Here is an 18,835-nt window from a genome sequence, read left to right as displayed (position 1 = left end):
ACCCATTTTCCTATTTGTATTTGGCCTTGTAGCTACTCCTTGAGCTTGTCACTTAGCAGGCTCCACTTGACAGGTGTCAAGTTGTCATTGACACTTGACAAGTGTCAATGAAACTCCTTAGCAATCGCTTAAAAAGTATAATCGCCAAAGTTGTGGCAATTTCTGCAGAAGTATATTTTTTGTTCATACGCAAACAAGGATAACTATTCGTTCATTTTTGAATAATTATTCAAAAGCAACCATAGTGCTTAGTTAAATAATAACATATACCAGCCATTTTAATTAACTTCTAGCTATCATTAATAATCCTTGATACAAACCTAACATGTTGGGAGTTGTCTCCCAAATCACAAAACTGAGTATTGAAGTTGTCCTTCCTGTAAAAAGCATGCTTGAGTAAGCAGGCCTCTCGAGGGCATATATAAACAAGAGTTTCTGATCTACGCATGCATACTATAGGAGTGCAGGGCTTAGAAAGAAACGTAATAGCGCTATGGTTTCCATTAGCATAATCTCATTGCTGCTGCTTTGTTCTGCTCAAGGTCTCATCACTGATGAAAACGCTGCCTGGGAATGGTTTTACGAGTACAGTGACGAAGCCTCTACGCTCTATAATAGGGCATCAAAGATAAGCTGGAACTATTCAACCAATATTACGGATTATAATGAGCAGAAGGAGGTAATGTTTGCATATCACAAAAGAATTATAGTGTATAAATATTATCTGTTTGCTCAAACTTCTTATATAAGCGGCTGTGTAGATCAGTTGGTACCTCTCCAGCATATATTAAAGTATTAGTTGGCAGGCTTTACTAAATCTTGGGATACATTGATATTGCTATCTTGCTTCCATGGTTGCTAGCTATTGTTGGGCTAAACCGTTAGGTTAATAAATTTATTCAAAATTTATTTAAAATTTATTCAAAATTTATTTTAAATTTATTTTAAATTATTAATCAAAAGGACTAGTATACAAGATAATTTAAACATTATGTAAGATGACTCTGTCAATATTTAATAAAGTTTATTGCTAAAATGAAACTATTTGAAAAACAAGCATCAGATATATTTGTTAATTGTTGAGGCATTAAGATAGGGTGCAGATATCACTATCTACACTGCTGACTCAGTTGTATAAATATCACTATATGCACTACAGAGTCAGTCTTACAGATATCACTATCTACACTGAGTCAATTGTACACATATCACTTATCTACACATTCCATTATTATGGATGACACTTTGTATCATTTTGTACGTAAAGTTCTTCACTATAAATATCTCAAGAATACAGTTTTTTTAAACATAAATAATTGTATTTTATATACATAATGTATTATATATATCATTATATAATACGTTATTTATAAGCGAGAGAACAGTAGAAAACACAGTTTGATCATTAAACACCCTTCTGGCTTGATATAAATGTGCGAACTCAATCAACTTGAGTCACCAAACTTTGCAGGACAAATACTTCAAGCATTTGACTAGTTTCTATCCAAAGTTGATGTTTAATTGCTGCTATTTTGTATTTGGCATCGTCCTTCATTTATGAGCATAATTACCAATTCAAAAAATAGTTGATTAAAATGTTGAAAGTTTGTACCCGCATTATGTCCGAGGCAAAATGTGAGCTACAAGATTTTATGTTAGAAGACAGTGAAGATGAAATTGGAAGCTTAGAAGAAGGTGAAAGGAAAGTTTAAGTGAAACTGAAAGTGAAAGCGATAGTGACATTGGAACTGGTAGCGGCGGTTAAAAAGCTAAAGATGCTAAATAAATTTATACAAAAGCTTATGGTTTCTGCAAGTATCATAAACAATATTTGTATATTTATTTGTAACATTTGATAGATTATTATTATTATTTATTATACAAATTTGGAAGATATGCAGCAGACTGATTGTATAATTTTACGCACATGTATGTAGGTATTTATGTATGTGCAATCTTCTACTGTCATTATTAATCATAAACAAAATAATATATTCCATTGCATGACAAAACAATAATGAGAAGACAGAAATCAGTAATTATTGTGTGAGCTGAATAATTGGTTTTTATAAGTTGGTAATATAGTAATATCTCATAAAATCTAACTGTTAGAAAATGAGCACAGTAAAAGGATAGGCTAATACAACCTAAGTAAGGAGAGATTTAGTGGCAGCAGGGAAATCCTGCAGACCAAGGATCTACCAGGCTGCACAGCTACAAGAAATAATAGATTCAGTATCCCTGTGATCTACCACTAACGACAATGAATAACGTTATTATATATACATTATTTGCTATTATCTTTATGTAGCTCCTACCTCTTGATATGTACCTTGTTGGGGACTACTTAAAAGTGGTCAGCATCTTTATATATACCTGAGTCAGCTAATCATCTGCAGCTTTAGAGGCAGCGATATCTATCATATGTGAATAGACTTTTTACAATCTGGCAGCCGTTAGTGGTTAGTTAGCATGTGGTGAAACTTAGTTGACAACAGGCTGTAGAGGGGTTAAAAACTAAACTATGCAGAGTCATAACTTCTAAGCTCTGCAGGTGTCCGTAGATTATTTGCTAGTTCATTCGATTGCCCGACCACATTCTTTGGAACATTTTTCGACCCTGCTATTCTAATAATACAATAATTGGTTTTCCTTTTACTATAAACACTAGTATATAAACTTTTATATGGTACTAGTACTGACACTAGCTGCTGGCAGTCCTGAGTGTCATGCGTGAGAGATCGGTATGGTGGGTACCAAGGTTGATCACACAGTACTAACAGGTACCAAGGTTGATCACACAGTACTAACAGGTACCAAGGTTGATCACACAGTACTAACAGGTACCAAGGTTTATCACACAGTACTAACAGGTACCAAGGTTGATCACACAGTACTAACAGGTACCAAGGTTGATCACACAGTACTAACAGGTACCAAGGTTGATCACACAGTACTAACAGGTACCAAGGTTGATCACACAGTACTAACAGGTACCAAGGTTGATCACACAGTACTAACAGGTACCAAGGTTGATCACACAGTACTAACAGGTACCAAGGTTGATCACACAGTACTAACAGGTACCAAGGTTGATCACACAGTACTAACAGGTACCAAGGTTGATCACACAGTACTAACAGGTACCAAGGTTGATGTTTTTAGCTTTGATACAAGCATCAATATGCCTATGTATTTGGGCCTGAAACGCTATTGATCTAAGAGATTGATTATTCTTAGAAGCAAACATTATGTCAAATAAAAGCAATTGTTGGCAGTTCATGAAGCGACCTCGCCGTGCTTGTTATTATACAATTTTGAATAGGGAAGTGTCCAGAATAGGCTCAGTGTATTTATGTGTGTTATGGCTCAGTGTTTATGGTGTTTTTGGATTACCTTTTCAGTATCCTGAAGAGCTATGTAGGCTATAACAAAATGTTAAAACATATCTATTGGTAATGAATATGTGATAAGCATTAGCTTAATTCTATGAACTTTGATTTATTCTTTGCATGCGGCTTTTGGCGATAAGTGATGGATTCTCGAATGAATTTAATAAAACATTTATAACATACAATGCATGAGTCTATTATAAGGCTTCAGCTATTTTAGCCTAAAAACTTAAAAATTTTTATAAAGAACTCAGGCCACGGTTCGTTAATGACAAATCCCCATACAATCGCTCACTATATTTGAATTTCTGGCTTGCTTTTTCTGTATTCTCATATACACTGATCAAGACAAGAACTGCTGCAACTTTCCTACGATTAGAATTCAAGTCGGTTAATCTTTACCTAAATCAAGTATCCTCTACGCGTAGAGAATCTGAAAACTTACTATTGGGTGTTTACTATTGTATTTACTACTACTATTGGGTATTGGTATTTACTATGGTAATGTGACCATACTATCTAATCAGGTGTCTTCAATGTGAGTTAGCTACTCAGCATCTAAGGCGCCGGCAGCATTCCCCCATGAGCATGAGTAATACTTCTGAGGTACATGTGAGGCGTTCAGATACTCTTCACAATGTTAGACAAGGTACACTACTTTTTGGCCTTAATCGGGCACATTAGTTCATGTAAAGAGTGTTTAGTGGGTTCGTTAATAGTGAATAAGCGAGTAAGAAAATAAGACTGAAATCTTCACAATTATTTCAATGTTCTTAGGGCACTATAACTGAATACTTGATTATAACAAAGGCAATCAGTTATGCTAAAAATGTTTCAATGGATCCGTTTGCTGGTCATTTATAGAGTGAGCAGTATGTTGGTGACACATTGATGAAAGCAGCGTATATGAGACAACTCCTAATTTATAGTTCACGAAAACCATTGGTATTGGATGCTTACTCTTGTGCCTAGTAATGTGACCATACTATCTGATGAGGTGCTTTCAGTGTGGTTAGCTGTTCCACCTGTATGGCAGTTTGCATTCACTATGAGCAGGAGTGACACTTTTGAGATACATGTGAGGCGTTCAGATGCCCTACAAATGCTGCCTCTGACATAAATGCGGTTGCAAGCCTGCGTGTGGGTGAAAAGTTCACTACAGTATTAACCTTTTCAAGATAGATCTTCACTTTATCGGGTTGTACATTATTGCACTCAATATTATTATCATATAGTTTTATCATATATAAATTCATCCTGTAGGGTATCATACAGTTTTATCCTGGTCAGGTAGTTGTACCTGCTGTTGAATAGCCATGAAAATCGATGCAACCTGCATCATAGGTCTAGCAAACTAGTAACAGCAGCTTTAAGCTGGGGGTAAATCTGAGCATCCTATTAACACTACCTAAAATACCTAACAAAGAATCTGACAGACTTCCCAGAAAGTGTGTCGTGGTCACACTCAAAGGAGGGGATAGGTAAATTTATCCTTCAGCTAGTCGCTGCAGCACACCAATGATGCCAGCGTGTCTGGACCTGTTCCCGCTTGCTTGATTACATGTTTGATATCCATAAAATTCCATATCTGTTTATCACGCATTTGTTACGGCGACAACAAATGCGGGATAAACAGCATATGTTTATAATGAACAGCATAAACAAGAAATCAATTATATTATATATATTATAAAATATATACATTAGATATATTGTGCAAAGTGTGTCTTTCAATATGTTATCTTTTGTTGTTTTAGCTTGAGTTCTCCGAAGTCACAAAAGAATTTTCACTGAAAGTGTCAGCCAATGCTTCGTTGTTTGACTTTGAGAATTTTTCTAACAGCACTCTAAAGAAAGCGTTCAAATATCTGGCTGACAAAGGGGTAGCGGTGCTGAACGATGATGAGTTCAAGGAGGTAAGATATGCTGATTGGCTGCCCGACCAAAGTTTGCTTATTGGTTTTCTTGGGGTCGGTACTACAGATCAGTTAATAAATTACCAGGATTTGTCATTTATCAACCTTTCTAGTGCAAGTTTTTAGTTGAACAAATTCTTTAAAAAATTGTATTGTATATATAACTTTTAATGGCTTTGATAATTATTAAAAAAATAAAAACTTTTTGTTACATTACAAAGGAATAAAAAAAATGAGAAAACAGAAATCAGAAATTATTAAGTGAGTTGAACAAATGCGTTTTAAAAGTTGGTAATCTAATAGTTTTGTGGAGGAGTTGGATAATGAATTGTAGGTTGTAGTAACAGTAAGTTCATAAACTGAAACATGATGGTGAATGTAGAATGATGGTGTTTCGGAAAAGAAAACTATGTTTGTTATGTGTGAAAGGCCACATTAAAATAGTCTTATTCAAGAGTTTTTATATATAAAAAAATTATTCCTATTTAGACTGTTTACTGATTGTGAACTTTCGTTGAACTTATCCATTGGCAGTCATTAAATGACACCCGTGTAGCCTTGGGAACTGTGTGCATAACACAATATGAATATAAATTAATTGGTAGCGAAAAAACGAAAAACGATCCTATTTTCTCCTTTTTTGATGTATTTTAATGGAAATGTAAGCGGGTATTTCAAAAACACCAGCTCTTTAAAACTCGGTGCAAGGAGTTCCTCACAGTATGCTAAGTAAAAGGTAATCATGAGCACATTATTCTGTCGTCAATAGTAGGATGTTTCCTTGTCACGCAGTCTGGCAAGCATATCAAAGGTATGTCAACCATTATATTTAGATGCATATATAAGTGCCAATATTCAATTGTTTCTATAGAATCAAGTGGCTGGAACATTAAAGCCTTGAATGATCTGTATTTAATGTTTAAAGGAAGGTAGTATATTTCTGATCATCATGAAATATTGGTCAAGTGAACAATTTGCCCCACGCTTCCTTGACCTGTACACCACTAAAGAACTAGGGCTTATCGCACTGTTAATTTTGAATTGTTATGCAATCATGGACAAAAATGATCAAAACAAATATGTGTTTATTTTACCTTTTTGCTAATATAGAAAAATGCAAGCTGCAACATTGTCTCTATTTTATAATATTGCGCAAAACTTAGACAGGCAGCGGCAAAAATGTTCAGCTGAATGAACTTGACAAAACTATCTCATGATTGATAGACAAAGGGAAGCAACTCCTTAATTTAGATTTAGTTTAACTGAGAAAATGATGGTGTTTTTCTTTACGCAAAATTACACATTTGTATTTCATACACCCTTCAAAGTGAGACAAATCTCAAATAAAATGTACATAAATATTCTGAAAGCATTTTGAAAGCAATGCTTTTATCGATTTCTTGGGAACGTGCAAGCTTCAAGAGAGGCACTGATCGAGTCAGTTCATAAACCTTTCTGAGAAACTGCTGTCAGACCAGTTGCGATGACTCGTGTCTATATAACTCTTTCATCCATGTCAGAATACTTGAGTTATAAGCATTTCACAATCACCTTTGTTTGGATGTTGTAAGCCGTGTAGAGTACATGTAGCTGTTCATCAGAAAGAGGTTACTGCTGCTATGTCAAACTCAAGGCCTTTGTATTTACTTCATAGAGAAGATTGCATTGAAAATTATCTCAGCTTAAAAATACTGAGATTAGAACAAATTGTGTCTGTGTGTTCAATTCAAACCTTTTTTAAGTTTTTTATATTTTAATCTCAATTAAATCAGCAAATATAGTCGCTCTATAGATATTTATCCATCGTGAAATGTTTTTAACTTGCATTTAGTACAACAAGCTGGCTTTATCCTTGGAATCTACCTATGGCAAGGCAACACTGTGTGACAAAAGTGGAAAAGAGCTTTTTCTAGAACCAGGTAAGCAAACTAATATATCTAATAATAACGATAACAAGATAAGGCTAGGACTGCCCCATAATGCAATAATGACAAACCGTTTGTATTAATACAGGCCCACTTTTTCTCTTTATATTCCTTTATTCCCCAGCACCTCTCTTCTATCTTCTCTCCCATCCTTTGCAATGCTCTTCTTTGTACTTCTTTTCATTCCCTCTTTGCACGTTCCTGCTTTGCCTTACTTCTGTGTATTCTTTTTACAATAAATTTCATCCTTTCTTATGTCCATCTATCTGTCTATTGTATATACCACCAATCATTAGTCCTGGGCTATTTCTCCTTAATATACATAATAAGTCTACACTATTTGCTGGATCAACTGGCTATAAACTGTCTAACATAATTTATGCCTGATTTCCATAGACAATCTCCTTTATTATGCGCTAGAGCACCGATGCGTCCCGTCCTGACAAACTGTCTCTAATGAATGATGAAATCCTGGCAAAATCAATCCCCTGTCAATCAAAAACTACGAAACAACTCGTGGTTAGCAAGTGTGATGGCTTTCCTTTATATTCATCATGTTCTATATTTTAAATAAGCTAATTTGACAGTTGGCACTCTTTACTAGATACGCATTACAACGCATGCCAAAGAATTCTAATCAAAAATGCCAAATTACCAAAAAAACTTAAAATAAACATAATATTCTCAGTATATGAAAACAAATTTTAGATGTAGAGATTTGTATCTACTTGTGACTGTTGTATTACGTACCAAAAACACTGTATTATTTTATTATACATGTAGGCCCCATACTGGTGATACGGTGTAAAAAAATTAACCATTTTTTTCACAACTTGATGCTGGTTCACACTATTAATACTGCCATCTGTCAGCATTGTCCTTTCGGCAAATATTCGCTGACCATGTGCACCGTAACTGATAGCATTGTCGAGGCAACGCCGATACGTCGTGAAAGTTTGCAGCTGTCAAACTTTCCCAATAGTTTGACGAGCATCCCCGACAGCCTGTGCAATGTGCACTACTTTGGTGATGATGATTGGCTAGATCTATATTTTTTGGATGACAGTTACTGCGGGATTGGTATTTTATCATCTCTGTAACCGTATTGTATAATGAGAATGCTATAACACGGACTATTCACTGATGTAAACTCGGATGGGTTTGTGATAGTGGGAACATTGTTATTACAGGCGACCAACGAAGTATTGTGTAAGTAACACCGACAGGTGGCGATATAGTGTGAACCAGCCTTTACCTGGCGATATAACAGCTATATAGCTGATATAACAGCTATATAGCTGATATAGCAGCTATATAGCAGATATACAAGCCTTTAGACTAAAGAATGATACTTTTCTGAGTAAATTATATCTGTCACGCCATCATGTCCGCTGAGAGTTTTGCGCAACCAATTGTATACTGATATACTCAGTTAACCGATTCAATCGATTAATCGATTAATTCAACCGAGTTAATCGATTCAAAGATTATTTTAAATATAATTCAGTGTGACTTTAAAAGTTATCATTCAAATAAGATTAACAAATGAAGTTCAACTTTACACTTTACAACTACTCAATGCTGTCAGTCTCAGTCTGTTTGCAAAACCGGTGGTTCTGAGTTCAATTCTAGTGCGAAACGATTTTGTCAATCCTACAAATCTATTACTATAACTGGACATATGGACGCCAGACCAACAAACAATTAGATTTATATATACAGATTTTAAAAAAGAATCATGCTAGAAAGATGATAGCTTAGTTTCTAAGCTTTTCATCAATATAAAACCCTCAATGTTGGCTAACATTTTACTTTTTCTATATCAAAGGCTACAAGGTAGTATTTTTAAGAACCTTTGCAACAAGTTCTAAGTTTTTCCTACTTTCTTATTGGTAAAAAGTGAAAAAGTTGTTGTGTAACAGGTCTTCATAATAAATAATAAAATATTATAAACTGTAAAATGTTGTGAGCGATCTTTAGGTAAGAGATAGAAATGGATATTATCAATTGAGGGCTTTTACTTGCTTTACTAACTACTCAGACTAGAGTTCACTACTCAGTATCAAGACTAACCTGTTTAGTACAGATAACAGATCAGCCATACATTAAAACAGTGGCTTCAGCATTGTTTTACTAACTTGTCCTTACTGTGCAGAGATGACTGAGATTCTGGCAACAAGCAGAGATCCTGACCGTCTTCTCTGGATCTGGAAAAACTGGAGAGATGCTACTGGAAAGCGGATGAGAAAAGATTATCTAAGGTTTACAGAGCTGCTCAACAAAGCATCCAAAGCAAACGGTAGTTTACATGAGGCGATATAACAAAGGCACATGTTTTAGGCGTGAAATCATAAGCGCATGGCTCATTTAATGCCAAATTACAAAAACTTATTTTTAGATAAAGGACTTGTGACTGGAAAGTAGAAATTTGTTCAGTTGTGCAGTCAAATCTTCAAGGAAATCACAATGAGAAATACGTGTGCCTCATTAGTTAACACTAGTGGTTTTACTTCTAACATTGGTAAAAGAAACATATGTATAACAGAGCAGTCAATTATAGCAACACCGGATTATACGTTCATCTCCTTCAAATACACAACTAACTAGGAATGAATGAAATGTTCGCGATCACAGATAGTCAAATTACTACTATGACCATAGATAGTTGAATATTACACTAACAAATGATAAAAGTGTAATCACTGACTAGAAACCACGACCCCTGGTTAAGTAACTGCAAAGCATCTCTTCAATTCAGCTCATGAGCTGTTGGTGCTGCACACAATTTAAAGTTTACACAAGAGCTTACAGCAGCGGGTAATTTGAGAATGTAAATCCTGACTTGAAATCGTTTACTCTGAACATATTTGCACAGAGTAGGCATGCTGTTCACTACTAAACTATAGTTGCTATCAGGGTGCTTTGTGGATCCCTATGCATAGGCGGTATGTAAACTTGTCCACTAGGGTTTTTAGGGGGTACATAGGAAGAACATAAGGAGTACATAATTAGTACACAAGAGTACATAAAGAGTACATGGGGAGTACATAAGGAGGTATATATGGGTACATAAAGCTACATAGGAGGTATATAGGGGTATATAGGGGTATATATGGGTACATAGGAGGTATATAGAGGTATATAGGTGTATATATGGGTACATAAGGCTACATAGGAGGTATATAGGGGTATATAGGGGTATATGTGAGTACATAAGGAGGTATATAGAGGTATATAGGTGTATATATGGGTACATAAGGCTACATAGGAGGTATATAGGGGTATATAGGGGTATATGTGAGTACATAAGGAGGTATATAGAGGTATATATGGGTGCATAGGACTGTAACTTGAATGCAATAGCTGATATCAACTATAGCAAGAGTAACAACTAGTGATGTCATTTCCCGCTACTTTTCCTCTGAACGTTTTAATCACGATAAAGTTTTGTCAATTTAACCTTGAAACATCCTGGCAGTCAGATAACCTCAAACATCAAAAATGATCACAAATGATAGAGAAATATCAGATACTTTCTAGTAAAATCTACTGAAACCTTGTGTAAGTTTATCTTTAATATTAAATATATGCGTATCATGTACAGTGCAACCTCAGTTCTCGAACACAATCCGTTCCAGAAGGTTGGTCGAAAACCGAGTTGTTCGAGATCCGAAACAGGTTTTCCCATTAGAATTAATATATATAAGTTTTAATCCGTTCCAACACCCTGAATGTTTACCTTTTTAGTATTTTATACATTATTTTATGCATGAAATTGCGCATTAAAATGCTGACCAACACATAAAAAGCAATGTATATCTCAGAAAATGTTAAGCAAAATGGCAAAGACACAAATAGCATAAACATAAATGTATCCCAGGCTAATCGTACGTTCGCGTTGTCGTTATCTTCCATACGAAAGATTACGCTAACATGAACGTGTAAAAATAAAAAAAAGGATAAAGAAAAGAATTATGAATAGGATTTTTTACTCGGCTACAGGATGTTCTTTTCTCTTAAAATATCTATCCAATGACACTTGCTTCTGCCTTCTTTTTAGCACTTTTCGGAAGTGGTTCATGATAGTATCGTTAAAGTCATTGGTGACTCTGGTGGCTGCAGCTTTATCGGGGTGGTGGAGTTCGACGAAGTTCTGTAACTCGGCCCATTTGCTACACATTTGTTTAATCTCGGACAATGCGACAACAGTTGGTCACGAAGAAAGCGATCTACACCCGTACGCCGCCCAGCATCCCATCCTCACGTACGGTACGCACTCACGCGTCGTACCGGCGTTCGAACTTCGATTTTTGTTCGAACTACGAAGCAAGAATTTCTTGAATTTTTTGTTCGGACTCTGATTTGTTCGAACTGTGAGTCGTTCGAAAACCGAGGTTCCACTGTACTGACACAACGATAAGAAAATATTAGATGTTTTTGCGGCTACTCTACTTGTTCTGATATAACGTTACCTGGCAAACAGCTGCCTGAGATGGGTAACTTTACGTGTCTCAACTAACACTTATAAGGGTTAAAACATCTTTATTGTAAGTACAGATTAGTACTTACAGAGAGTACAGTAAGACCTTACACTTACATGGCAGTAGCTTCTATTGCTGCCACTATCGCTGGTGTGTACAGACACTGTACATGCTCCATTGATCAAACCATGGTGATTATCTGTTTCGGAAGGGATGCTATGCATGGTTGATTAGGTGTAAATGCAATGACACGCGGGTCTGACTCCTTCAGATGTCTAAACGTCTAATTCGTGAATCAGTCTCACTGCACGCTGTTTATTATCTATAAGGATTACAATTTTCAACTGTTTTGGTAGAATTAAGAAGATTGCTGTTACCATTCTAGATATGGAATGAGTTGATTACATAACATGGGTGTAGGCCTACACACCAAGTACCATAAGAGTTAGCTAAAGCCTGGTTCCCATATACATCGCAAAGCACCGCGACAGCACCGCAGGCTATTAGCGATGAAATCGCCGTCGAGGACCGCTGGTAGTTGCCAGCGGCAACGCAACAGTTTAGCGCTGTTCAAATTTCGTAAAAGGCCGCAGGCAAAACCTTCCCGAAATGCATTGTACGAGGGAAGGTCACCATTATAGAAACGGCATGGTGAGCGAACATTTTATTTGATTACGCGATTATGTTTAGCGATGCAGCTTTGATGTAAACATATGCCGCCGAGCCTAGCGTCGCAAGCGTTTTGCTGCGCAAGTTACCGCCAGAGTCTCACAATCGATATGGGAACCAGGCTGGTCAATGCTTGAGTGCACTAATGCTCAACTGGACAGATATTATAACGTGGCTACCACAAAAACCAAATTACAAGATTTCCAAATACTAGTTTATACAAAATTTGCACAATGCTGAAACGCTACTATTTTTCTCTCGAGTTTGCGAACATTTCATGAGTTTGGATATTTCCAAAGAGTCTGAACTAACTACAGGACAATCTCACAGTTTTTGTCTCGAGTACCATTATTGTTAACTCTACTGATATTGGCCACTTTATCATAGCATGGATCAAACTTTTATTCTTGACCTAAAATGATCTATGGAGGACCAAGGAATGCAAACTTCACTCAAGCTCTTCCATAGCATATCACATAGCATATTATGTAGCATATCACATATCATATCACAGTGCATATCACATGTCATATCACATAGCATATCAAGTAGCATATCACACAACATATCACATAGTAAATCATGTATCGTACCACATAGCATATCACATATCGTATTATATCACATAGCATATCACATATCGTATCATATCACATAGCATATCACATATCGTATCATATCACATAGCATATCTCATATTGCATCATATCACAGCATATCATGTATTCTATCATACCACGTAGCATGTAAGCATAGCATATCATCCGAACATAGCTGTACCAGAAATTGATGCACGAGTCTTAGTACCGTCTTTCAGTTGCATCTAACAGCAGATCTTTGAGCAAAAATGCTTACAACTTCTAATATTATAATAAGAATATTCTACAATGTATTCTACTTAGTGCCCTTTCGCTGCCATAGACGCATTAAATTGCGACTTTCCCAGCAATTGTGTAGTTACCTAATTTTATTATTCGTTGACAACATAACCCACGGTCTTTAAGACTTTTATGAAATTGACAATGTTGTCCGAAGATTTGTCTATAAAATTAGCCTAAAATAACGAAACGATTTTAAACTTTTGTTTGAGAATTTCTAATCTAAAAACGAACATTTTTTGTGTGAGTTCATTAATTACCGTGCGAGTCATAAAACAGGTAATTAGTTATGTTGATTACATTATAGCCAATTCAGATTCATATTTTTGTCATTATACAGATAATTAAAGCAGCAACACTGTCTCTGATAGTGGTGAAAGTAATAATTTTGTAAGAATAAGGAACATTGTAGAGAATCGTTTTAGCTTTGCATCGGTCGTAGCTTCACATAGCTTTATTATCACACAGAGTATAGATAGGTCCATTGAATTTTTGTATAGCAATGTTGGTTAAATTGTTGGCAAAATAAAATTTGTAACAAAAATGTTCTAGATGGAGATTGAAATTGAAAAATTGCTGTTTACATATCACGAAGCAATATCGGCAATTTTCGGTAAAATGGCTGGCACTTGGCAGATACCCGAATTTGTACATGGTTGGCAGTGAAAGGGTTAAACTACATGTGATATCAACTTCTTGTGACAGGGTACGAGGATGCAGGAGATGACTGGAGGACTGGATACAATGTTGATGACCCAAATTACAATTTTAGAGACGATCTAGAGAGGCTTTACCGGGAACTGAAACCTTTTTACAAAGAGGTAAGAAATCATCAGAACAGCCATTGGGCTAAGTTTGAGGATTACTGCCCTTTGTGTATCTTACTGGTGACAAATGTCATGCTGACCATAAAGAATTTCAGTAAAGGCTGAAGAACACCGGAGGCCAAATAAGAGACAGCAAAATGCTAGTACTAGCGTCAGCTTTGCAATAAACCCTTCGCAAAGTCCACTAGAGGCAGCTAGCGCAACCACTATCTTTGTCCTTGACATTTACACAAATCAATTTTCATTTCAATGTTTGTAATATAATCTGTGTTTTTAGTAATTTATTTTAATAATTTTATTTGTAAAACAATATTTATTTTGCATAGTGCAATGGTTAGCACTATACACTTGCAAGCAACAGGTCAAAGGTTCAAATCCTCACTACGGCATTTTAGGGAAAGCATTTGGTCTTAAACTGTTGCTGTGTCCTAAAGGAACACTGATCGTGTTGCCAGTATGTTTAGTGGTCAACTCCACCCTGCAAAATCTTGTGAGTCAGAATTCTCATGGGAATCGTCTCACACCTTCAAAGAAATGCCTGAGTATAGCCTAGAGTATAACCTTGGTGAAAAAGACCATTCCAAGTAGTTTTATATTATTATGTAGTGACCAAGTCTGTACTTCAAGTCAAGCTACTTTTCTTTGGTATTTTAGGGTTTATTTTAAAACATCTCTCTGACCATCAGCTAATCATTTACAAGAAAATAGCAGGCGCAAATCTCAATCACTTCTATTACATGCGCACACAACCATGCGCACACAACCATGTAAGCTTTAACCTTTAATGTCGCCCAAGGTATCATTGCTTGCAAGATTGCCAGAAAACTTATCTTAGATATTTCTCTTTTGTGCTACAACTTTGGCATTAGTCGAAAAACATCTTTCTAAATATAGGCAGTAGACATGAAGATGAATGCTGTTTAAAAGCAATAAATAGGACAGAATAGATTATTAAAACAGATCTGAAGAATAGTTGGATAGAATAGAGCTGTTTGCTCACTGCTGATTTACAAGCTTTTGCATGAGTTATGTCATAGTTGAATGATCACCACACCTTATTAGGTTACGGGGTGTTGTGTTTATCTCATTAGATGTTTTTATTTTGTCATTAACCACATTGAGGCTTTGTATCAACTTGTTTTGTTGATCTATACAAGGAAGAAAAGTTAAGTCTAAAGCCTGGTTTCCAGATGAGCTGCAAGCACTGGCGACAGCACCGCAGGGCTATCGCAGGGCTATCGGTGGTGAAATGTGAACTTAGGCGTCGAGTACCACCGAGTACCGTTGATAGTTGCCAGCGGTCAACGCAAGAGTTCAGCACTTTTCAACTTTCGCCAAGAATCTCAGGCAAAACCTTCCCAAAATGCTCTGTACAGGTGAAGGTCAGCACTTTCGCGATGGCATGGCTTAGCGGCCATTTTTATGTGATCACCAGCTGCGCAGCTTTATGTGAACATTAGCCGCAAGTGTTTTGCTGCGCGAGATTACCGTCGGGTTTTGCATTCAATATGGGAATGTGGCTTTAGCTACCAAGAAAACATATAGCGCATAATACATAGTATCACCTAGTACATACCTCGTAACAACTGATACATAATACCCTGTAACAACTGGTACATAATACCCTGTAACAACTGGTACATAATACCCTGTAACAGCTAGCAAACTGTGGAATATTATTAGAATTTGCCCTATAATATCAACAAAGATTCTGCTTTGGTTCTTGATTGATGATGTTTCGCACTGCATGTATAATTATGAAAATTGTCTATGCTGCTTGGAGAGTTGTGCTGTCAGACAGATGTTAAGCTATCAGCAAAAGCTGTCCCATTGACTAGGCCAAAAACATATTATTTTGATTTTAGATACATTTAATATATTATACATAATACATTAGATTTAACTAAATTAATACATAGGTAAACTGTACAAAACATAAAAATAGAAAACGATTTTGCGAGCAGTTGGTAAAAATGTTTTTTCTATTATAAAATTTTTTTGCTTCGAACTTTTTCATAGAGATACTCAGTTAATAAAAGAATTGCTCGAGAAATCATCATGCATGATGATGCTCTCGTATAAGGTGTCTTGGCCATAAAAGGTAATCTGCATTTAGAAAAAGTTTTCTTTATTTATTTGCCATGCAAGAACCATTGCAATGTCAGTCTTAGCATAATTTATATTGTTACTACTAAAGCACAAGTTAACTCAGTATAAACAGAATTGGCAATGCAAAAGTGCTTTTAAACAAACATTGAAATGATGGAACTAGTGGTAATACTAGCGGAGAGCAGTGCAGAACATACTGATTGTCATATGTGTGATAAAGATTGGCTAGTGTAACTGTGGGTTGGGTATTTATTCCTTTTTTCCTAGCTACATGTATCTATTACGATTGTTGGCTTCTACTTTGTCGAAGCAGCATTAGCCTAATGCTGCTTCCATTACAAGTCGATTAAAAAGTATTTTTTTGAGACAACCAAAACCTTTTATATTTTATTTTATAAATAAACTTAAATTGTCAATTTTAGTAATAAAAAGACAGTAAGCAGTATACTGTACCAGGTTCAATAGAGAGTAGGCCTACATATAGTTCATTTATAAATATATCAAGTTCGTTTAAGAATACATCAAGTTCATTTAAGAATACATCAAGTTCATTTATGAGTATGTCAAGTTCATTTAAGAGTAAAACAAGTTCATTTAAGAATACATCAAGTTCATTTAGGAAAACATCCATTTCCTTCAAAAATATATCAAGTTCATTCAAGAATATATTAAGTTCATTTAAAAATACATCAAGTTCATTTAAAAATACATCAAGTTTATAGCTAGTAAAGTCATGAAAGGGAAATATATTCTCACCGTTTTGGTCTTTAAGGTCTTTAATCATTTCAGCAGCATAAACAAAACCCGTCATAAATTTTTACCATTATTTGAAATTTAAAAGGTACTCCATAGTATAACTTATATGACATACTGTGTGGGATATAAAAGCTTAACTCACTCAGACTATTAGGTTGGTTTTGTTTCTGTAGCTGTATGCAATAAGATCTTTCTTCCTCGCTATCTTTCCCTATCATTGCTATGTTTATGATGACCAATCGACCTGATTGGCCAGACACTTAATTGCAAAACCGACATAGTATCAATAATATTGGATTAATAACTTTTTGTTTCGCCGGTTTTGTTGAAGACTTCTCAGATGTGTCATTACAAAACTGTCACTTGTCTGATAAAAGATATAATGACTGATGAAATCATTTCCATGCAGTATATTTTTGTTATAATCATATTCTAAAAACAAATTAAGAAAGTTTTTAACTCTTTTGTCACTGTTAGCAAATAAAAAGCTCAAACGCATAACTAAAAGCGTTTCTCTATCTCCACTAGCATTTACAACATTTGTACATGGCACCGAGCCATGTAAAGACATTCCTATTGAGGTGGTAACGTGGCAAACATTGGAAGTGGAAGTGAAGTGTAAAACACTTTAAATTGATTTTTGTATGACACAAGTAGCTTCTCTATTTTTAAATTTGGTTACAATTCGATTCAACAGCCAAAAGCTCACACTTTTATTCATCACTGTAACAACAAACTGCGTGCGGCCGTCAACAGGTATCAAAGATATGCAAATTAATGTGCTTTTTGTATTCAACAGCTGCATACGTATGTCAAGAACAAACTGAAGGCATTCTACGGAGAAGATAAGTTCCCTCCTACGGGTCACATTCCAGCGCATCTCCTCGGTAAGTTTGTCTTTATGATAATTATTGTTAAAAATATTCACTACTCAGTACATTTGATGTCAACAGATCTAACCATGTTCTTCCTCTGCATTTAAATGAATCTTTATAAATAACCTTATTCAGAAGTACACTGAAGTATACTAATAGACTGTGGTAGTTGTTGGTGCTTAAAGAGTGAAGGGTGTAAAATAGTTACTAGCATTTTGGCTAAAAAAACTGACAACGATTGAATTTATATCGGTCAAAGTTAAGAGTGCTTTTGGATTATGTAAGCGATCGAGTTGGTAATTGCAATCCTGTAATTCTCACAGCTATAAGTGGAGCAACCTAATGCTAAAAGTTTTTGTTTTTTCAGACTAATTGCTGCTTAAAACCCATAAATCTTCATGTTGAGAGTGTGTCAAGGTTTCTTAGTAGAGGTGTTGACTGTATGTTGAGAGCGTGTAAAGGTTTCTTAGTAGAGGTGTTGACTGTATGTTAAGAGCGTGTAAAGGTTTCTTAGTAGAGGTGTTGACTGTATGTTGAGAGCGTGTAAAGGTTTCTTAGTAGAGGTGTTGACTGTATGTTGAAAGTGTGTAAAGGTTTCTTAGTAGAGGTGTTGACTGTATGTTGAAAGTGTGTAAAGGTTTCTTAGTAGAGGTGTTGACTGTATGTTAAGAGCGTGTAAAGGTTTCTTAGTAGAGGTGTTGACTGTATGTTGAGAGCGTGTAAAGGTTTCTTAGTAGAGGTGTTGACTGTATGTTGAAAGTGTGTAAAGGTTTCTTAGTAGAGGTGTTGACTGTATGTTGAGAGTGTGTAAAGGTTTCTTAGTAGATGTGTTGACTTTGACCTTTTTTAAAGTTTTGAAATGAAAAATTAGCTTTTCAAGTCGAAAAGTCTAAAAGGTTTGCCTCGGTTGTATCACCGGTTTACTGTATATATCTATCTCATTGTTTGTTTGTCTCTTACAATCTATGTGGATATTTTTCTGTGCACCTTAAACTTGCACTCTCCTT

General features: G+C 35.6%; 1 protein-coding gene across 1 annotated transcript in view; it reads left to right on the top strand.

Moving 5' to 3' along the window:
- Positions 1–469: 469 nt before the first annotated feature.
- LOC137410656 (angiotensin-converting enzyme-like) overlaps positions 470–18,835 on the top strand; it is a 41,572-nt gene continuing 23,206 nt past the window's right edge. Inside the window, exons 1-6 of the mRNA XM_068096119.1 lie at positions 470–679; positions 5,150–5,308; positions 7,140–7,227; positions 9,389–9,532; positions 13,967–14,082; positions 17,753–17,840. Coding sequence (XP_067952220.1) covers positions 494–679; positions 5,150–5,308; positions 7,140–7,227; positions 9,389–9,532; positions 13,967–14,082; positions 17,753–17,840 — 781 coding nt within the window. The 5' untranslated portion in view covers positions 470–493. The remainder of the gene's footprint in view (positions 680–5,149; positions 5,309–7,139; positions 7,228–9,388; positions 9,533–13,966; positions 14,083–17,752; positions 17,841–18,835) is intronic.

Source organism: Watersipora subatra, chromosome 1, assembly GCF_963576615.1.
Source record: "Watersipora subatra chromosome 1, tzWatSuba1.1, whole genome shotgun sequence".
NCBI lineage: Eukaryota > Metazoa > Bryozoa > Gymnolaemata > Cheilostomatida > Watersiporidae > Watersipora > Watersipora subatra.
Note: the sequence above shows the minus strand (reverse complement) of the source record. Positions and strands in the feature narration are given on the sequence as shown.